The sequence below is a fragment of the Bactrocera tryoni genome, chromosome 5, assembly GCF_016617805.1.
Source record: "Bactrocera tryoni isolate S06 chromosome 5, CSIRO_BtryS06_freeze2, whole genome shotgun sequence".
Classification (NCBI taxonomy): Eukaryota; Metazoa; Arthropoda; class Insecta; order Diptera; family Tephritidae; genus Bactrocera; species Bactrocera tryoni.
The window spans coordinates 25,944,173-25,967,422 of NC_052503.1; the positions used below are offsets into that span (position 1 = coordinate 25,944,173).

Consider the following 23,250-nt stretch of genomic DNA (forward strand, 5'->3'; position numbering starts at 1 on the left):
ACCTAATTTTTGGCGGATAGAAATTAGTTGAGTTCTTAACGCTGTATATTTATTTGAATATTTCAGAAATCCACATCTTATTATCTCGAAATTGAACTATTTGTAAAATACTTCGGAATATAAAAATAATTTTTTTTAAATTGCTATGCTTTGGTACCATTTAAAAGCGATTTTTTTAACTCAGAATGTTTTCATGAATATTTTTTTATAGCTACATACTTGTACTATGTATACCACTCGACAATTATTTGCGAAAATCTTTTACTCTGCTTATCTTATTAAAGTGGCAAAGAGCAAAATTAATTGGCTTGTTTATTTTATGTTTAATGTATCCTGACTATCTGGCGCAATCAACCCTGTGTCTTACGCAAATATTTAGCAAATCGCTTGAAAGTGTGAAAAATTAAATTGTCTGTTTGTGCAGAACATGAAAGCACAACGGTACTTTTTAAATAATGAAAACACATTCTAAATTGTTTATTTAATTTTAAAAGCGCCAGCATAACGGTATATCCACATACATAGAATTGCACAAGAGCGTAATTAAAAGCATTTTTTGTTAACAATTGTGTAAAACAGACATTTTGACAATGAAATTTCGAAATAAAGACTAAAATATATTTTTTAGACTCAATTCTATTGTTATTCATAAATAAATACGTGTAAACAAAAACAAAACATGTTTGGCTAAGTGCTTTCTTTGCGTACCGCGATCTTGTAGCTGGGGCGCATCGGGCTTTCTAAAATAAAAATTGTCATTAAAGAAATATATTTTATTGTGCGAGCAATTTGCGTACGCAGCAAAGTAACTGCTTGCTGTGGCTTGGTGTCGTGAAACCCGTGTTGTCGGGATTTCAGTGTGACAAAGTTGGGAAATCTGGTGCCTTTGGCGCTGATAGAAATATAATTTATGGTTATTGATGTTATCAAGTTAACTCAGTGCAATTATATATCTAGTAAGGTAGGCTAAGCTGGGTGGAGGCGGAAATTTGTGATTTTAAATGATACCTGATAACTTGTATATAAAATATCAGCATTCTGTCTCAATTTCGCTATAAACATCTATAGCTCCATAGTACAAATACAATTGGAATTGAAGCGATTTATGAAATAACTGTATTTGTTATAAGAGATATGCGTACGACTCAGAATTCTTTTGACCTCCCTCCCTCTTCCTATGTTTCTCTTTCTCTCATTTTCTTCAAATTTTCGTCATCAATGCATTATTGAATAACACCGTTTTATAGACATCTCAAAAGTGTAATTTCAATCTTCAATAACTCTTGCCAAAAGTCCTCTCTTAACGAACATAGACCAAACTCTATAATTCACTCATTATTTACGTTCTAAGGCATGGACAATGGCAACAACTGATAACTCGGCATTACGAGTTTTCGAGAGAAAGGTTCTGCGGAAGATGTGCATTGGCCACGGCGAATATCGCGTTCGATGGAACATTCGAACATAGTTCAGCGAATTAACAGACAACAGCTAAGCTGGCCAGGTCATGTCCTGCCGGGGGAACAGGAAAACAGGAAAACGATGTTAGTGTGAAGTTTTGATCGAAAAGTTTGTCGGGCTGTTTTTACTACGGAAAAATAGTTTATCGAGTTTGCATGAAATTTTGTGTTTACATAATAATCACGGCTACAGAATCGTTGAAAATTTGCAGAAGAGTTTTGGAGAGTCCACTTTTACGGCAACAGCTGTTTGAATTACACAAGGTATTCAGTAAAGACTGTGAAGCCATCGAAAACTTGTCTTATGCGAGTGGTATATCTCGTGTTTACATACATACTGGATTGAGGGAGCAGAAGATCTCTAAATTTCTTATGGATCGCCTCAACTCGTTTTGGTTAATATTTTGGGTACAAAGCGGGTCAATGCTAGACGCATATCTAAATCCTCGAATCTTTTGCAAAAGCCATATTGAGTAGAAATCACAAAAGAGGTGTTTGATAACGTAGCTCAGAACTCTTCAGAACTACTCATCCAACACATCATTACTGGAGATTAGACATGAGTTTATGAATATGATGTCGAAACGGTGCAACAGTGTAACGAATAATGGTCCAAAAATGAACCGAAACTGGAAAACCAATATGATGCCACCAAAAATGATGAATGACTCACCAAAAATAAGGAATACTACTGGGCTGTTTTGAGGTGTCAACATAAAACAATTTGGCGCAAACGACTGAAGATAAGGGCATATGCATATGGGTATAATATACATAGATTTTTTACCACGATAATGCCCCATTTGATTATATCATGATTTTGACTGACCTTTAGCCAAACACGAAGTTATAGTCTTCGCTCGGCAACTCTATGCGTTAGATTTGACTCTCTGATAGTCATTTGTGCTTACGACCTTTAAAAAGTCAGCTTCGGCTTGTGTCGATAACGAAATCGAATATATTAATATGACCTCTAAATATAAAGTTGGATAATTATTTGCTTCATTCATGGTTCCAAATCGGAACTAGCATTTGATCGAATTGGGATCGATTCTTGAATATGATAAATCAGGCACTTAGTTGTTTCTATTAATTATCCCGTGAGACCTCATACTTGCATACCATATATGACGTTTCGAGACCAATCATAGAAAAGCTTTAAGGGGTTACATGGATGTTTAAAAATTGTACATCAAAGATCTGTGTAAAATTTTATGAAGTTTGGTTGAGTAGTTCTCGAGAAATCTTGCCAACCGACTTCAAAAGCACAGTTTCGAGAAAAAAGCGTTTAAAGTTCTGAAGGCTATATCTTCGAAACTATTACTCGGATCAACCTGAAAATTTCGGACACCTGTAGAATATTTTAATAAGACAAATTAAATTTTTTGAGACCCGTAAACCCATATAAGCTCTTAAATGTAAGGTATGGTACTGGGAGGGATGTTCTTATGATGGATCTCTTCAGGCTTTATAAATCAAAACCCTGAAATTGCTATTTTATGTCTTAATATATAGAGTTTTATCTAGTTAGATGTCCATGTCCCGTCGGCAACACAAAAATTTTTGGTCCTTACTTGTTACTTTAATATTTTATCTTGTTAAAATAAACACTTTGGGCAACACTTTCTCTGACCATCTTCAGCAATTTCATTTAAACTTCTTTTTCTTTAACTTTTTATATCCGTGAACCTGTGTTCAGAAGCACTCATTCTTGAGTACAACTATATAACGAGCCCTTTTGATATACAAGTGATACAGTGAATTAGAAAAGTTATAGGTTAATTAAAAGGTTATGCTTATTTGTAGAAAAAATAGAGAAGACATCTCTAGTGTATTGGAGAAATAATTTTTATGAACACTTTTTGACAATATCTTCAGTATTTCAGGATTACCCATTGAAGAGTAAAATAATAATAAGTATAGGGTTTATACTAAACATCTTCGACTCTCGTCAGGTCATTGGAACACTGTCAGCGGGTACGAATATTCTTGAGTAATTCAGAAACAATTTAAGATCTAAGTAAATGGAACATTCACGAATTACTACACTGTTTCTGTTAAACCAGTTTTTAAGCAAATAAAATGTGTGTTTGCATTCAAAAAGCACTGAGAAGAAGAATTTCAAAAATGCGGCTCAAATCAAGTAGCGCGTGAAGGTATTGAAAAATCTGCGTCATTTGAGAAAATCCTGCCGTTTTCGCAATGAAATGTACGCGCAAAAATTCACACATAGACACATAGCTACTAAGTAAGCAAATACATATGTATATACGTATAAATATTTATCGAAATTTTTATGTTATTTGTGGCAAGGTTGTTATTGTGATAAATCGTTTTCACTGCCAAGCACCCGCAAAGGCGCGCCGCTGCGTACCAACGGGTGGCTTATGGCATACTTTTATTATACATAGACCCACATACATACAATGTGGCGTATATAAATATTTATGGATGTCAAAGCAGTTTTTGCACACTTTCAAAAGTGATTATAAAAGAAATTCGAAAAATATTGCAAACAATTTGCTTTTTTCACTCAACAATTTCGATTTCACAACTTTTTGGGGCGTAATTTTTGTCAGCCTACTTTTAACGCCGTTATACGCTTCAAGATCGTCATTTCCTCTTACAAATCTGTGGGTTGAAATTTAAAATCTGTTGGGCATAATTTTAATTTAATATGCCATTAAATAAGTGTAAAGTGAAGGATAATAAAAGTAAATTAAAATTATTAACGAACACATGGCAAATTTTAATATTTGTAATATGAAAGAGAGCAACAATCAGCGTCTGGCTGGCGACAAATATTACAGTTATAATATAAGTATTTTTAAAAATTAAAATTTTGAAATTTTTTTTACAAATAGTATGTATGTAAAATACCATTAATATGAAAATTTTATATTTTTGGTGTTGCCACCTGTCTGAAAAAATCGTAATTTCTAACTAAAAGTGCAGATATTATGTTTCAGTTATTTGAAGGAATATATGTACATACATATTATTATAAAATATAAATGCATATCCAAATTTTCAAAATAGAGTTGCCACCTTCGTAAAATTAATTTAAATTATTAAGTTGCCTTTCAAGATCAAATACCACAACATTGAGGTGTTTATTTAAGCTTAGGTTGGAAAATTTTTTTAACAGAGTTGCCATCTCCCCAAAATGTTAACTTAAAAACTATTAGATTCAATATAAAGAGCATTTATGAAAAATTTTTACTGCAAAAATTTTGATTCGGGCTCGAGAAAGTTTTTAACGAGTTGTCATGAGATAGAGTTGCCACCTTCGTGGAAAATACATTTAATTTATGAAGTTCATTTTCAAGATCAGATCAAACACAGCAACATTAAGGTGTTTATTTAAGTTTAAGCACGAAAAATATTTTGACAGAGTTGCCATCTTCTCAAAATTTTAACTTAAAAAATATTGACTTCAAATAAAAATCCAGCACAAAAAGGAGGGAAATAAAAATTTTCTACTGCAAAAATTTTGCTTCGGGTTCTATTGTACATGAGATATAGTTGCCACCTTAATAAATAGAGTAATAGCTTCTTAGAAAATAAATTGAAATTAATAAGTTGGTCTCCAAGATCAAATACAACAACATTAAGGTGCTTATTAAGTTTAGGCTGAATAAATTTTTTAATAGAGTTACCACCTTGCCAAAATTTTAATCTAAATTTCAAATTAGAATCCAGCACAGAGAAGTTTTTATGAAAATTTTCTACTCGTTTTAATGCATGTTTTTTTATACATATATGAAACATTTTAAGTTAAGTGCCAGATTATGAAGGTTTTAATCAAAATTTTCGCCTGCATAAAGCTTTCAGTATATTTGAAACATATTAAAAATTAAAACTTTTTTATAACTATTCTATCTGTTTTAAAAGAAAATTCCAAAATATAATATTATTTATGAATGATGCCATGAGAAATCTATATTTACCATGATTATCGAAAATCGCATACAGAGAGCTCTTGTTTTAAGCGATCTATTTGATAAATTGTTCGGCATATTCTATGTTTTGTGGATCATTCAGAACAACTTTGCCTAAGAGATTATTTTTATAAAACTGGTTTAAGTCAGTCATTTTTAAGGCACAGTTTTGTTCTTCCGTTTTTGAGGTATCCAAATGAAATTCATTACGATGAAGCAATTTGATATCCTGTTGATCAATGTCGGTAACAGTCAGATAGGACCGCTATATCACACACCTCCCCTACAACCGATTACTCAGGTTCATTAAACTTCGCCATAAAAATCAGTAGCTCGAAAACATATTTATACTCATAGTCACTTAAATAAAATTGCTGAGAATAAACCGGAGAATACTTCGCGCATACTCGACTTTATAGAAGAAAAAATCGACTCGTTCTAATGCATATATCCACCAAATTTACAGAATAATTTTTGAAATAAAATATGGAATCTTATACACACTCATTACCACTTACTTTTGGGGCGGATCTACGTACATAAAAAAAAGTTCTAAAATGTTGTTTATTCTACGCTGTTTATGTCTTTATCCATCTCAGTTGGTGAAAACCCATAAAAATACATGTCAATGCTCATACATATACATATATACATATATAGACAGACAACATATATCGCTGTTCGACTTTGCAAAACAAAACATTAGCATTCGAGAACGAAGGAGGCTACTGCAAACTGTGTCTCATCTATTTGACACCCACCAATTGTTAGACAAATATCTACATACATACATATGTATATATAACTTATTCTGTAGTATGTTTCTAGGTTTCTTGAAGTGTTTTCTATTGTGTCCATCAAAAATATATATTTTTGAGTAAAACAACATATGTATATAAGCATCTAGCTATATAGATCCATACATAAATTTGTACATACATAAATGTATATCAAGAAATACATATTTACATTCACTTTAGTGGTGAAATCGAAAAAAAAATAATAATTTCATGGTTTGTAGCATTTGGACTCGATGACTCTGAAGTGGGCACCAATTGGCTGCCACTCAAATGAGTTCATTCGATAATTTTAGCATTTAGCTAATTAATTTAGATAAAATCACAACAACAATGTAAGAAAAAAAATAATTTTAATTTGCATTTGTTGCTTTACTTTTACCTCACGTCGCATAGGTGAGTCAATCTCTACTAAAGTATTTAGTGAACATCAGTATTTACATACTATATATACAAAATATATGTTTTTGACAATCTTACTTTGAGTGGTGGCATTTCTAGAATATTATTGAAGTGTTTTACAGTAAACAGGTGAATCCATTACATGTTGCGCTTGGTGACGAATCTTTTGTTCTCAAAATGATATTTTGAATAAGAACAACGCAAGAACGGTATCTAAATTTTGATTCTCCAGTAACCGCTTCAGCAAATTTAAGCCCATCGCTTCGAAGATCACGAGCAATTCATTTAGTGGTAGTACCCAGTTCGAAATAGTAATCCCTAAATCGTAGGACAATGTGCAGTGTATACAAAGGATATTTTGGTTCCAACATAAACGAAGGTGATTTCTTGAGTAACGATAGTGGTGGGGGAGCCTAAGTCGAACACGCTGTTGCATTTTACTCTTGTTTGCACTTTTTTCTCTCAATAAATGTATTTATCTTATGTTCTTTCCACAGAAGCGTGATGTTTCCCGTCGTACTTGTTCATCTTATGTGTAGCACTCAAATCCAATAGACTTTGGTGCGACGACAAAACGGTAAAATGCTGAAATTGGTTCCAATGGGATCGATTTTTATATTCTCGCAACATGTTGCTAGAGAGTAAATAACTCACTGAATAAATGCGTCACAAGCGCTAATTTTAACAACCAGTAAGTTAGGGATAAGCTTTATAGGAGCAGGTGTACAGGTTACATAAGTTTACAGGTTTCAAAAAATCGAATTTTTTCTTATTGTCTTATTAAATTCTACCATACCTCTTGAATATTGTCCTACATTTTCATGTTGATACCAGTAATAGTTTTGGAGATACCGCCTTGAGCTAGGCTAAGTGCGCCGGCAAGATTTCCCGAGAGCTACTCAACCGATCTTCTAGAATCCGATTTTAAGTTTTTTCCTTTCTCCAAGCTCTAATTTGAGGTTTTAACTAAAACACGTACTGCCCGAGTTAAAATATATTTTTTCCAAATTTCTTTATTAATGGTGTATGTTTGTAACAATCAAAAACTCAATATTTAATTTTTTATATGAGTAAATTAAAAAAATGCTGTTTTTTACCCAAGAATACATGGGATTCCCCTTAATACAAGTATTTAGATAGATTAGTATCAATCAAAGACTCTTATCAAAGGATCTGTACCTTTTGCAAAAACTAAGTCGAGTAGAGATCGCAAAAGATATGTTGAAAGGCATTTTTACTTTTGACGAGACGTTGAATGACGTTGAAACTGTTCAAGAATCTAGCGAATGGCGCTCTAAAAATAAGTCGAAACCGCAAAAACCAAAATTTGCTGTAGCCACTGAAGACCATCACAGTCGAGGCTTATAGCAAGTATATGGAAAATTGAATTTGGCATGCTGGTGTTGGCTAATTAGCATATTTTGAAGGCGACAATAAAGATTCGTATTTAAATACGTGGAAATGTACTTATTTTTAGCCAGTCCGGGTCATATTTGTTCAAATGCTTAATCATCACTATAACGGCGTCTCGCAGTCAGCGACTCCTAAATATGTTTGAATAAAAAATATGGCGTTCACTATATATCATATACATATACATATAATATTATTTCTATAAATAATACACATGTATATTCATATGCATATATATATAGTATGTAAGTTTAGTGACACACCCATAAACAATTATGTATGTATGTATGTAATATACACAACATGGTCATCTGAAGACAAAGTTTTAGTTATCTTTATTTTTTTGATTTTTTTTGATTTTTCAACTTTTCCACTTTATTTCTATCTGCACATCTGACTTATGTTAAAGCGTAATTTTTAATTTTTAAAATAATTATTAAACAAATAAATAAATTAAGAAAGTAAACAGTTCCCATATGTCAGTGGGATCGATGGAGCGCTGCATACAATTTGTTTGTGAATCAAAGCAGTATTAGATAAAATGTTGCGAATAAAAATTTTAATTCAATGGTATAGATACATATTTTCTATTCTAGATGTGTACAAATGTACATTTATTATGTATATTAATCTTTTTCTGAAATTATTTTCGTGAAATTATCTGTGACGCGACTTGCTGCTGATGTGTATGAATTTCCTTTAGAAAGTTTGCAGGTGTGAGAAAATTTTCTGATTTGCAAAGAAATGTTGAATTTTTCATTTGTTCTACTGCATTCCATGTTTATTTCAGATTGAACGGACCGTAAAAAAGAAAATGTCGAAATTAAATATTTTTTTATGTTTTTTTTTTATTTAAGGCATAACTAATACCGTTTGAGAAGTACCATATTTATTAGTGAAACGATTTCTAAAACATTTATTCTTTAATCCCCATCCAATCAACTGTATTTTTATTCACGTTCCATATTTGCATCTTAGAAAAAGACGCTGATATTATTAACTAAAGGAAATGGAAAAAATCATACTTCACATACATGGTGCGTTCCAAAGTAAACTTTTTGAATCTAGCGCCACCTGTTGGCACCAACTATATGTCGACTGGTGCGTTAGAATCTGCTTTCTTTATCGATTGTCCAGTGATTTCATGAAATTTTATCTATTGAAAGTGAAGTTATTGCGTTTTAAGTGTCAGTATGTTTGTGTTATCGGTGCGAAAATGAGCTTCGAACAAAGAACCAACATTAAATTTTGTTTTAAAATTGGTAACGTTTTTACCGAAACGTTTCAATTGATGAAACAAGTTTATGGCGATGATAACGTGGTCAATAAATGACGATCAACATGTGGCCTAATCAAAATCCGTGATCACCGGAAATTCCATCGAAACTGTGCGTCAATTCATCAAAAATCAGCCGAAATCATTATTGAAATTCATGGAAATGGAATTGAACATCCTCAAAACATCGATTTATCGCATTTTGACCGAATATTTGGGCTTAAGAAAGGTGTGTGTACGGTTTGTTCCGCACAAATTGACTGACGACCAAAAATTGCTCAGAATCCAACATTTGAAGGACGCTTGCGACCGATTATTTGACCAAAAATCACATTTTAACCATTAACCACTCCCCATATTCATCTGATATGGCACCGTGCGACTTCTTCCTTTTCGGAAAAATGCATTTGCCCATGAAAGGAAAGCGTTATGCAGACGTAGAGGCCATTCAAAAGGCTTGCACCGGCAAACTGGCGGCCATACCCGCCAACGAGCTAAAACACTCGTTCGACATGCTTTTTGACTGTGCAAAAAGCTGTATCGAAGCAGAAGGAGACTATTTTGAATAAAGTAAATTGATTTTGCTGAAAAAACCATTTGTCCTGTTTTTTTTTTGAAGTCCTGTTTACTTTGGAAACCACCTTGTAAAACTTAAATTTCGTTTCAATTTGAGTGGTTTCTATTCTATAAATAATGCACTTATCACTGTATTTATTTTTAAATGGTCATAAATAGAGGAGAACAACCCACTTCAGTATCCGATAGTTGTTAGATAAAACGCGTCTTCGGAAGGACTACGCATAATCTTCTGTAGTTTGCTTCCAATACCTTTGCGACTTTGCTCTTTTGAAGAAAAGTGTCAGAACCGCCTGCTCATCATTCTTCGGGCGATTATGGTGGTTGCGGCACGATATTAGTGAAAATTTGACAAAAAACTTGCGAACATTCAATATAATATTCGACGGTGCATTATGACGATGCAAAAACCAAGAGTTGTCAGCCCATAATTTCGGCCTCTTTTTATGAATAGCTTCGCGCAAACGACGCATAGCACTAAAATAGTATTCCTTGTTCACTGTTTAGCCGGTCGGAAGGAATTCAGAGTGCCTCGCATCACGATAATCGAAGAAAACTGTCAACATAACCTCGATTATCACCTGGTTTGACGTGGTTTTTCGACTTTGGCTCACCTTTGCAATGATATTCGGCCGATTGATCGTCTGCTTCCGGGTCGCAAGCATAGATCTAAGACATCTTTGTAGTCGGAAAACATTGTTTCACAGACGTTATCGCGACGCTGTTTTTCGAAAGAATTGAAAGATTTTGGAACCAATCGGGTATTATCTTTTCTTAGGCCCAAATGACCTTTCAAAATGGTTTTCACTGATCTTCCTATATTCCAACGATGCCAGTAAGGTCTTTGACTGTTAATTGTCGATTGCTAGTCATCAAGTACCAATTCATATATTTTTTTTACGTGATGATCACCAATTGATGTTGATGGCCGTCCTGGAAGTGATTCGTCGTCAACGCGTTGTCGATCCTCTTTGAATAATTTTTTCAAAACAAAAACCCTTGCTTGCGACATAAAATTATCACGGAAAGCGCTTCCTAACATTCTGGACGTTCAGACACCAGAAATTTCAATCCACACAAAAAATTTAATGGAACTTCTTGTTGATCCTTTTTGTCAAGAAGTACCAAAAGTTAGCCAGTAAAAAAGTGGCGATTCGAACACTGCAAACAATTCTTGCGAAAATATCCCTGCTTCCCTGGACTGCACCGAGCGCATATGCTTGCTGAAATGAGTTATCGCACGAAGCACTTGTCACATTACATTTGTTTAAGGAATATGTAAAAAGAAAAACGAAAAGACAAATAAATCAAATTAATTTGGGCTGCCCATTTCAGTTTCAAATGTAATGCGAAGTGAATTTTCTTGTTTACTGCCCGATGGCAAACGTTCAACGCGGCGCTGCTAAATTTAAAAATAAGTGTGTCAGCAATGAAGACCAGTGTCTCACGCAGGCACGAGCAGTGTATCAGGCAGCGCGAGCACGAAAATTTCCTGCAGATAAAATTCGGATAAACAATTCGACTTTAAATCTTTTGCCACGACTGAGGCGCTGCGAAATTTCGTTGTAGCTGAAATGTCTAAAATTACACTGTGCGCAAATAAACAAATGCATTCGCAGCTTTCTATGTATGTGTGTGTGTTTGCTTGCTGTCTGCAATGCAACGCAAAATATCTAAACAACCTCCGACAAAAAGGAAAATATCAAAATAAACCGCAAAGTGGAATGACATCCGTCGATGGTCAGCAATGTCAAGGATTTCAACTAAGCGTACGTGATGATGAGCGAATGCGCCCGTTGGCGTTCTGGCCGATTACTCATGTTGTTGTTGTTGTAGTGACTACTAGATTGTCGTTTGTGCATATTCATATTTAGTTAGACCTATAATAAGTAGTTGTAGACAAGTGCATTGGATCTTTTGGCTAACGACAAAGGCGTTAATCATGTCGAGTTATTGGCTAACGGTAATTATTTTCGATTCGTAAAATTAGATTTTTCGAATGTCAGCGTAGATTGTCAATTATTGCAAGCTGATGGCGATAGATTTTGGCGTTAGAGTAGAACGAGTCAAGGCTGATTAAAAATCACCGAAAATTTTGATTTGAATGGCATATTTTGTATTGCATTTTAAGAGAGGGATGGAAATGAGTATCGAGTATTTAAAGAAAGGCTAAGTTTAATTGGGGCCAAATAATGAACTTGTAAAGGGAAATTCATTATTTTTGCGTTAATTTTAATAAGCATAGTTAGATGGACCCGATTTAGGGCAAATATGCACCATTTTCTTCGATAACCTGTTTCAGTATTTCCTAATGTTACTCCTTTTTGGCAAAAAACTTGGACTGTCGTTTATCCTTAACTTCTATTGAGACGAATCTTTCACCAAAAATTTGCAAAATCATACGCCGTAGACAGGAATAGGTGTGATCACTTGGTGCAAGGCCGGTACTATAAAGTGGATGCATAAGAACCTCCTAACTAAAATCCCAGACCTTCTGATGCGGAACTATCAGTTTGTGAAACCTGGCGTTGTCCTTATGGAACACAATTCCTCTCCTATTGGCCAAAGCTGACCGCTTTTGGACGATTTCATCTTTCAGACGGTCTAATTGTTGACAGCAAAGGTTATATTTAAGAGTTTGAGCGTAAGAGAGCAGCGCATAGTAGATGATTCTCTACCAATTCCAAAAAAATATGAACCAAAATATTCCTAACCATCAATTATCGCTTAGCCACCTTTGACGCTGAGTCATCGCGATTCGAACACAATCGTTTTCGTTTGACTTTGTCGTAAGTGATCCACTTTTCATCACCAGTAACCCGATTAAGAAATGGATTGAGTTTTGTATCTAACCCCATTTAAATGACACTAAGCGTTCTTTGTGCTTATGTTAAGTTTTGGTTAGGTTAACCAGTCGATCCTTACAGAGATCTCACTTGCGCAGCTTAGAACGTCGACCTTTTGTGTCACCTTAGACTCCTATATAATGATCATAAGATCCTTACAAATCGATAAAGGGCGTTGAACCTATAACAAATTTGTTGAGACGGCTAATGTCAGTTTCAGCTTTTATTCCTGGTTCGCTGACAGCAAAACTACTGAGATGTTTCGTTCTCAGCCTGGCAAAAGTTGCACTTTGGAGGAAAAAGCGTCTGGATACTTCCACCTCACACTCCTCTATACAGTTTTGGCAACTTGCGTCCATTAAGATTTTAGCCTTATCGCATGATCGCCTGTTGAAGAAGGTTCAAAATAAGAACCCTTACTATTACAGTGAGATGAATTTTGCTTAGAGCAAGTTGTTCTGAAGATTTCCTGCCCTCTTCATTTGGCCAGAAGGATCTTGCAGTCGCACAGGAGAGTCTTGTCGATCAGCGCTTGCTAAGCACCCGTTAAGAACGTATGGAGATTCAACTCGGTCGCATTTCGTTGTGAGCGGGACAAAGGTGCGTCCACTAGCCAGATCATCGGTTTTTCAGTTGCCACCAGGCACCGTCTGGTGATGAAGTAGCTTCATACTATTTCTAGTGAGTTCATACACTGCTTGACTAGTCTTGAGCGCATAGTTAGCGAGTATAGCCGCTGCTGTCGGAGTGAATGCTCATCTTTCTGAAGGAGTTGGCACTTCGTGGCAGTACGTTTACCGCCATCTTAATAGCAGCCACTTCTGCCTGAAATACACTACAGTCCGGTAACCTAAAGTTAAGCCTAACAAAGTGCTTCTTGCAGAACACTCCTCATCCAATATTCCCTCCTAGCTTTTTCTGGGAAAGCGCTCACTGCACCTCTTCTGCAGCGGTCCCTCCGCATCCATATATTCTTCGTCAATATGTGAGCAGAGAAAAAGACGCCACAAGTAGCCTGTGCAACGCAATAACGATACAAGTTTTCAGGATTGCATTTGAAGAAGCAGAGAGTTCGGCCTTCATCATATACCCAGCTTCCATAAGCCTTAGAGCGCGCTTTTTAGCAGTGCAACCACGGATGTTAGGTGTGCAGTGGTATTAAGTGCTATTGTTGGTATAGTTCGCAGTGCTCCGAAGATACCCACAAGAGAAGTTCTTTGGACATGTTCACGCTTCTTAGCAAGTTGAGACTACGCTTTCGTAGTGCCGAAACATTATCTTAGCGGAGAGTCCCCACTTTTCCCCTATACCTATAAAGTAATATAAGGCAACCTGTGCCTTTCCTACTCCTCTCATTTTTTTCTTCCAGAAAAGTTTTCCATTATCGAAAAAATATGGCGCATGATCTCCATCTTTCAACCGTGCTCAAGCTTAAATGGATTTGCTTTTACTAAAACTGTATTATATACTTGTAATCTAGCAATTTGAAAGAATTTGAAATATATCACAAGAACTTTAGTTTGATCGGTCAGTTTGAATGACACTTGTGTATATGCTATAATGGCCCGATTTGAGCGATTTGTATGGATATTGTTGCATCGCCCTAACAAATTTTTTAAATACATATATCTTGTCAAATACGAAAGTTTTCCTTACAAGGACCTGGGTTTAATCGGTGCATTACTAGATGCTATAGTGGTATTTTAAAGATAAACCCAGCTGTGCAAAATTTCCTATCGGTATCTCAAAAACTGTACTATAATGACTCCAATATTTAGAGCTTTCCTGAGTTAGCACATTTTTTTAGCAGTTTTGTAGTATTCCAACAATCAGACTGGATAACCAAAATATAGAACTTTTCAAAGATCATGAGGGTTTGGGGGATAATAAATGAAACATTAATGCCGAGGTTCAGTAGACAAACAGGATTTCTGAATTAAAGCCGAACCAAATAAACTTTCTAAGAGAAGAGCAACTTGGAACTTTCAATGGATTCTATAAAGTCCTCCATATCTATATATATATGAGCGAAAAAAATATGCTCAGGGTTAGGAAATACTTAATTAAGGTATTATTTTAGAATATGTAGATGAAAACCTTATCCGAACTTTGATTGATAATATAGGATGTCGCATCCATCTCTCAACTCAAAAAGTATGCAAACAATTTTTAATACAACTCAACTTCCAAAAATCTTACGAAAAGTGTACCTTTTCATGTTATTACAAGTTTTTCTTTTCGCAAAAAGTCCAAACGTTAGAAAAACCGAGGTCAATGCGCCTAAAACCACGCAGACAATACTTTCGAAGTGGTTCGAAAACAAATAATCTCTTATGGCCACACATACTCGCATATACAGTATATACAGTGAGAGGTGTTAAGAACCCAGATTTCTGCGGAATTTGCTTTCGTAGTTTCGTAATGATAAATGGGTTGCCACTAAATACCCGTTGACAATTGATTTTTCACGGCACGTGTCGCAAAGTGGACGTATCTGTCTTTTTGTGCCAATTGAAAAACGCGTATGAAAACGTTTCCGGCGCAAGTTGCTCGCCTGGCCTGCAAGTATGTGGTAAATCGAGAGTTCAACTTGTCAAAATAATAAAATAATAGTTTCGCAAGATTTGCCAAGTATTCCGTGGCAAAGTGCCAGCGCCAAACAAAGCGAACACAAATATACATTTCGTGGGCGTCTAAATGAATTTCGAACGTCGGCGCTCTATGTATGCAAATGAGTTGTTTAAGAATTTCCCCTGCGTGTAAAAGCTTTCGAAAATTAACAGTTCCGAATAAACACCTGCGAGAATATATGTATGTAATATTTTATAAAACAATACTACGCTATAGTACATTGTTGTTGTTTAGCTAGTTAGAAAATTCTCATTTTATGCACTGTGGCGGCATCTATGAGAGCTTACGCGTTGAAAGCTCTTTCCGAAAGATCATAATTAATATTAAAGACAGATGACGCTGAGCGTGTTGACAAACTTAAAAAAATGTGGAGGTTAACTTTGTCAAAACAGTTTTTTAAAGCTTTAAAGCTCCTTTGGGAAGGTTTGTGGAGCTTTTCGTTACTGATTTAAGTTTTTAATATATATGCTTTATGTCAAGGAGGAATAATCTTATCTTAAACAATTTTAATCAAACAGATATTTATATATTTAATGCCACTAGGAGAAAAATATCCGCAATATTTCTAAATTTTTTTCAAAAAGTACTGTGATACCAGTTAACGTAGACTCTTAACCTGATATTGCCGTATTGTTGTGAAAAATGGGTTGCATTTTTTATACTCTTGTCAATGATAACTTGAAGTTAGCCTTGATTAATCTCGTTGTATATTTTGTTTCGTCGCGTCTTTTAATAAATATAGCAAAGCGACTTGTGCTGTGACGCTTGGCCTACTGGAAAGTGACGAAAAATTTATTGCAGAATATTTTTTACTCATTGTACTTGGCATAAGTTTCAGTGTCTTGGGAATTTTTTGAGTCCACATGTTGGACAATTCCCACATTTCGTGTTTTTTAAGGAAAAATAATCTCTATTTTTATCATTTTATTTATTATTATTATTATTATTTATCAAGAAAAGCGTCACCCTAAGGACGAGTTGTTACATTACTTATTTGGGGAAACTTTGAAAAATATATTTTTCCAGCTCAGATAGTTCATCGCTTCAAAACTTCAAAAAAAAACCTAGCCTTCTGCACTCAGTTGCATTTCTACACTTGGGCCTGCTGCCCGAAATAGCTATACTCTTTGCATGTACAATGTACATTGTACTACATACATGTATGTATATCTATTGAAAAGACCCGTAAAGCACATAAGGGCAGGAAATGTTGTTCAAGCTTTTTTGATTATGTTATGGTGAAGCTAAAGCTAATTATCGGCTTCAAAGAAAAAATTCGAGATCGAAACACCTATTGTCTAAAAGTAGCTAGAAGGTGAGCTTGACATTTTCCTTCTAAAATATATCTCTTGGCAACTATTCCTGCTTTCGTAATTTAATTTTAACTCAAGCTTATTTTTTATTGTTTTCTCAGGGTCTGGCCATTAGGCTCTTACAAAACTTCGTTTTCATTTTTCGAACTTTTGAGAATGAATGTATGAATGTATGTAGCTCAGGAAATTTGACTGCTGTGTAAGTCATGTTGCTGCCGTAGAAAAAGGCCCTAGCAGTTTTTAAGCCTTTGGTAATAATGAAGAAAAATTTATTCACGAGAAAACGAGCATCGTGACGAGCTGTAGCAGTTTAACCTGCTCATTTATATAAACGGAACTGGTATCGCAGTTTGTGAAAAGAAAATCGGAAATTTTTTCCTTTTCTCCCTAAGAAGCTGCCCACTATAAAACAGCGTCTTCTAATAGGAATAACGTGATATACATAAATAACTCAGCTTGCGGCGACCATATTTGTTTACGTATTTGTCTCAAATTGTTAGTGTTCAGTAAGCTTTGTCATTTCAACATATCTCGTTTCACTTTCGTACAAGGCTTGGAAATGGTGATTATTACATAAATTCAAGCTCTCCGAAAAATTCCCAAACTCACGTTCATCGAAAGATTATCTTCTCAGATGAGGCTAATTGCCGACTTAATGACTTTGCCAATAAAAAAATTTGTCAATATTAGGGTGAGTCAAATTCTTGTGATTTCGGGAAACGCAATTATTTCCAAGAGTTTTCGTTTGGTGCGTATTATGTTGGGGCGGCATCATCGGATCTCAATTCATTCGAAATAAAGCAGGAAAATAACACTATGTTTTCTCGGAATTTGATGAAATTGACGCTGACGATCTCTATTTCCAACCAGACCGTGCGCCACCTCATGCTTAACGTCCAAAACTGGACATATTGCATGTAAAGTTTGCCCCCCCTAAAGTCCCTAAAAACTTATGTAAAAATTGCCACCAAAATCATGCGATTTCACGCCTCTGGATTACCTACCCAGTTTTCGACTGTTTTCGGGCCAAAAATATTCGGTTATCATTTAGCGGTAGCGACTCTCATTCACAGTAAAGTGCCGGTCGTCATCATCACCGAAGAAGTACGGCCCAATGACTCCGGCGGCTCATTAACCGCACCAAACCGTAATTCTTTCAGGATGCAAAGGTGACTCATGGAGTACGTTTGGATTGCTGCTTGATCAAAAACGCATACTTTGTTTATTGACGAATCCGTTCAGCCAGAAATGAGCCTCATCGCTGAAGATGATTTTTCAATGAAAATCGGATAATTTTCAAGTTGTTGCTCAGCTCAATTCACGAACATAAGACTATTCTGGTGGTCAAGTGGTTTCAGTTCCTGCATCAATTTGATCTTGTAAGGATGTAGGCCAAGATCTTTTCGCAAAATTCGCCACAAGGACGTCACAGAAATGACAAACGCTTGAGAACGACGTGTGAGAGACTGATTTGGGCCTTCTCTCAATTGATGCATCAGAGGTAGCAATATTCTCGACACTACATGCACTTCTTTGTCTCACTGGCACAGGAACATTTTGTACTGTGCCTGTGGATTCAACTTTGTCCACTAGACGCTAAATTGTTGATCTGAAGGGACGATTATGACGACCATAAATTGGACGTAGCGCTCTTAAAGTTGAGACCACTGACTCTGAATTTCGCTGGTAAATTTCAATAATTTCGACTCGTTGTTGGATCTTATATCCTTCCATGATGAAATGGAAAACCTTGCTAAAGAGAAATGTCAAAAGAGCGCGAAAAATAAGGCATCATTTGCTGTCCATATCGTTCTACTTTTGTAATGTCCCTTTGAAAACACCCTTTATTTTAGCTGGTCATACAAACTGATCGATCAAAATCTTGTTTAAAAATCTGTTTCCGACTTTTTATGCCATAAGTAATGCATCTGAGTATGATAGCTTCGTTGCAGCTTTAACTCAAATAATTAATTTTCATGTGTGTAATCGATTTTTTCAGAATTCGGTTTGAAAACACTGGTTAAGAAAATATAAACATCAAGTGCTTGTAGAATATATTGCAAATATATATTTTTCTAAGTCTGAACTCAAAATCGGTGTTTTATGGAGTCATAAAAATGTATGATCCTCTTCTTGCTTCCAGACTCCGATTTATACTAAAGTCACATAAAATATTTTTATCTCAAAACAAAGTTCCACGAATAATTTATTCAAATAATAGTAATAATAATAATCATAAAAACACATGTAATACTATTGTTATATAAGCATAAATAATGACAAATTCGGCACATAAATATAAATTCATATCAATTTCAAATCGGCTTAATAGCTGCGTAATACAATAGCTTCTCTGCTCGTATATGTATGTATGTATGTATAAGTATATAGCTTGAGTATTTTTTTCATTGCAAATAAATTTGAAATTTTCCATTTGACACTAAAGAAAGAGAAATTAAACACACACATATACATTTTCAGCAACTTAATTGGCTGTGTCTGTGCGCATGCGTCTGCCTTGAGCATGAATTTGAAGCACAATCAATACATTAACACATTTTTTTTCACTAACTGCTTAAAATACAACGAAAAGTCTGCAAAACTTTAGTATATTCCGTATTAATTATATTTAAAGATAGTCGCCACAAATTTTCTAGTGTGTACTTGGTCGAATTTTTTTCATTTTACTGCCTTGAAGTTAATTCATAAACGCTTGGCTTGCACGAGTAGCTGTCCGGAAGTGGTGGCTGTGCCCAAAGGATTCGTGGCGGTGCAGGCGTAGACACCGGCATCATCTGTGGTGAGGGTTGGAGAGGCGGGAGATTTAATATATTTATTTCAAGAGTGTGTATGTGTGTATATTTACCTGGATATGCCTGTGGTATGGTCAGACGACAGACACCGTTACGGTACTCAATGACGTACTTGGCGCTGTTCTGCAAGGCGACGCCATTGCGACTCCATGTCACATTCGCTGTTGGATGCGATTGCACGATGCATTCGAAGCGTGCGATTTGACCCAACATAACGGCGTATTCTTTCAGTGGCTGGGCGCAAGTTAAAAAGCGTAGAATTTATTTTATTTTCTATTGCAATGAAATTAATTTGAAATTAGTTCGCTCTGGCTACACTTACCGTTATGAATTGTGGCGCGCGCTTCGGGTAATCGTCACGATTGAGGTGTGCATTAACGGGTACATCCGATGGCAGTTCTGTTGGTGTGATTTTTCGGGAGATATTTGTTTGAAAATTATATTTATTTTTTAATTGTTTTGGATTCTTTTAATGCAAGTTATTAGTTTGACACTCACGACATGAACTTTAGTATATATTTTTTTAAAGCATTCACTGGTTGCAACACAGATTAGCAGGCACGAGCAGTAACAAAAAGTTTTTGTTTTTGTCATTATCAAAAATAAACAGTACAAAACAAAAGCATAAACGCAAGCTGCATGCAGGCGGAGAAGCGTACCGTAAAGCAGCGATTTGGCATATGCATAGCAAAAGTTAAAAAAAAATTTCTGTTTTAAAAATAGCATATGATTTTGCAGCAAATTTTAAGCGAGCATATTTGGAAATAAGTATTTGAAATTGTACCGTTTTTCGGTACATCTTCATTCGCAAATTATAAAATTTTGAGCTAGCGTTTTAAAAAATAAGTAAATTTATTTGTACCCTTTTCGGTACATCTTCATTCGCAAATTGTTAAATTTTGAGCGAGCACATGAAAAAATAAGCAGATTTATTTGTACCGTTTTTCGGTACATTTTCATTCACTCGGTAATTCATTCATTTCACAAATTGTAAAATTTTAAGCTAACATATTAAAAACTAACGGTACAATTGTACCGTTTTTCGGTATTTTTTCATTGAGAAATTTTAAAATTAGCAAGCGAGCATATTAAAAAATAAAAAATAAGTACGTACAATTGTACCGGTTTTCGGTACATTTTCATTCAGTAGGCATTTCATACGTTCACCAAAAAATTATTGGTATATGTTCTCCTATTTTGCTATTGAAACCTTTCATTAGCTTATCGTGATCAGAAAATTTATTTGTCAACACTTATCGGTACTTTTTCGACTATACTATTTTTAATTTAACCTTATTTTTAAGACACGCGATCTTAGCTAAACATCTATTACTTATATAAATAATGTATAAAGGTAGGTAAATAAACCTGAATTCATGTGTACCGTTTTTCGGTATTTGTTACTTAAATGCGTTTTAAAGTCAAACCTTTACTAACTAATGTATACAGGTAGGTGTTTACATCCTCCTGCGACCTGTTTTTTTGCATACCTACTTAAGTATTTATACATATTATCCTGTCAATTTCAGAATAGTTTCAGGGGTATAGTGGTATTTCTTGAGATTTTTTAACTTAGTGCAGTCAAAGCTAGTTAGGAAAACGTCTCCAAAACGAATGGACTGATTGAAATTTCAAATTTCAAATATTTGTCAGCTAATGATAGAAGGAATTTTGAAGCCAAACGCAAAAACCTTTTTTTGCCAGAAATCAAAATTTTTACTAGTTTTTTGGCTACAGTATTTTTATTTTTTCGTTTGTTGTTTTTTTTGAATGTGAGAATTTTTTAAACATTAAATTCACGCCGCGAAAAACACTTTTCGGAAGTCTCCCTAGAGATCGGCTACGGGAACAAAGAAATCCAATTTATTCAAAATTTCTCACCGATTGTTAAAATACATTTGATTTTGTAAATGCCTTTATTTTATAAATAAGATTACTCTTAAAAAATCACGACGTTTTTTCTGACTTGCAAGTGGATATAACTCCTTAAGGGGTTACATGGGTTTACGGGTTTAAAAAATTCAATTTTTTATAGTCTTATTCTACAACAATATATGAATATTGTCCTAAATACTTGTGTGTAAGTGGGTCCGAGTAATAGTTTCAGAGATACAGCCTTGAGAACTTGTGCGCTCAAGGCTAGCTAGGCTAAATGCACCGTTTTTAAACGCGTTTTTCTCGACACTGTGTTCTGGAAGTCGGTTGGCAAGATTTCTCCAGAACTACTCAACGAATCTTCATGAAAATTTTCACAAGTTTTTCAGATACAATTCTTAAAGACTCGGACGAAGGATTGTTTTCGATTACAACTATTTGAAAAAAAATTGTTTAGAAATTCTCACTGAAGTTATTAATCTTTGTGTAAAAATGTCTGCCAAAAATCCAATTTTCATTTTTTTTTCGTCCAAGTTCTAAGTTAAGGTTTTAACTAAAATACTATTTTTTCACTTTAGATGAACGAGGGGTCACCGGAAATGGCGTCGCAATGGCCAAATTTAACATATTTTTTTTCAATGTTTTCAGAATTTCTTTTTTAATAATGTATGTTTGTAAAAATTAAAAATTCTAATAAAATATTTAATTTTTTATATGCGATATAAATTGTTGAAAAAAGGCTGTTTTTTACCCGAGGAAACCCATGTAACCTTTTAAATACATTTTTGAGGTAATGATCGAAGGAATTTTTTAAGCCGCTCTTAAGTGTAAATTTTCAACGTCGCTATTTTGTCAGAAATCAAAATTTTGACTGGACTTTTAACCACTAGTATTCATCTATTATTATTATATTTTTTCGCTTGGTTTTTAATTTGAGAAGTTTTTAAACATGAAAATCTTTCCCGCCGCAAAAATCAACTTTGGCGGGGTCTCCTTGGAGATCGGCTACTGGAACAAAGAAATCCAATCTTTTGTAAATAAAATACGTCTTAACAAAATTAAGATGTGTTTTCTGACTTGCGAGTGGATATAACTCCTTAAGTGTAGAAACACATATCTGATCGGGAAATATATTATGTTTCTGAGACTAAAAACTCTGGGACATGACCTAAAATAATCAAAAAAGTGGGAACATGATAAAAATCAGCAGTCTTTGAGAAAAGTTATAACCGATACATCGAAATTAAAACAAACATTCAAAGCATGCATATGAGAGTCCACAAACTTAGTATAAAAACACAGGCAACAACAACAACATAGAAAAAGAAACACAACTCGTTAAAAGATATATTCTTTTGCTTCGTTTTTTGTCAGAATGTAAAAGCTATTCCATATATTAATTATGCCTATGGTTTCTTTTCTTTTCAGGTAAGACAACAACTATTTTTACAACATCAATTTGGGTGAAATTCTTAGCGGATCTATAATGGGGTTTGAGGATTTGATTTACAAAGGTGGAATGGGATTTGTCATATTACAACTAAAACTAGCGACCACCGATTATCATACGATGCTTATGTGATTATGAACAACTATAAAGCGTATGTAGTTCCTTAACTTACTAACCTACGAGTTCGTATAACGGAAAAGTATACTCGTTTTTTATCCAATGAAGATTTAAAAAAAGAAATAATAACAACGATAGACTTTTCCAACATTGAAGCAGGTATTTTAGAGTAGTAATCATCGAGCTGAGGAAAGAACGCGACGGCTTTGTTTTGTTAAATATTATAAAGTAGCGATAGAGAATGAATATTATAATGATTGAGAGTATAATACAATGATAACGGTGTATTTGCGCAGAATTCTCGGCAAGGAAGTAATGAAATGACATATTTCTTCGAGTA

General features: G+C 34.6%; 1 protein-coding gene across 6 annotated transcripts in view; it reads right to left on the reverse strand.

The window, feature by feature from the left end:
- The window catches only part of LOC120778787 (muscle M-line assembly protein unc-89), a 171,294-nt gene that overhangs the window by 14,236 nt on the left and 133,808 nt on the right, over nt 1-23,250 (reverse strand). For 3 of the 6 annotated variants that reach the window (XM_040110785.1, XM_040110784.1, XM_040110782.1), the window contains 3 exons: nt 19,791-19,873; nt 19,522-19,702; nt 18,873-19,450 (listed from right to left, as the gene is read on the reverse strand). The exons of 1 other annotated variant lie outside the window; for it this stretch is intronic. In XM_040110785.1, the coding sequence (XP_039966719.1) occupies nt 19,359-19,450; nt 19,522-19,702; nt 19,791-19,873 (356 nt within the window). In that variant the 3' untranslated portion in view covers nt 18,873-19,358. Of the gene's footprint in view, nt 1-18,871; nt 19,451-19,521; nt 19,703-19,790; nt 19,874-23,250 lie in introns of those variants that run through there. 2 more of the 6 variants (XM_040110787.1, XM_040110783.1) reach the window with 2 other exon arrangements.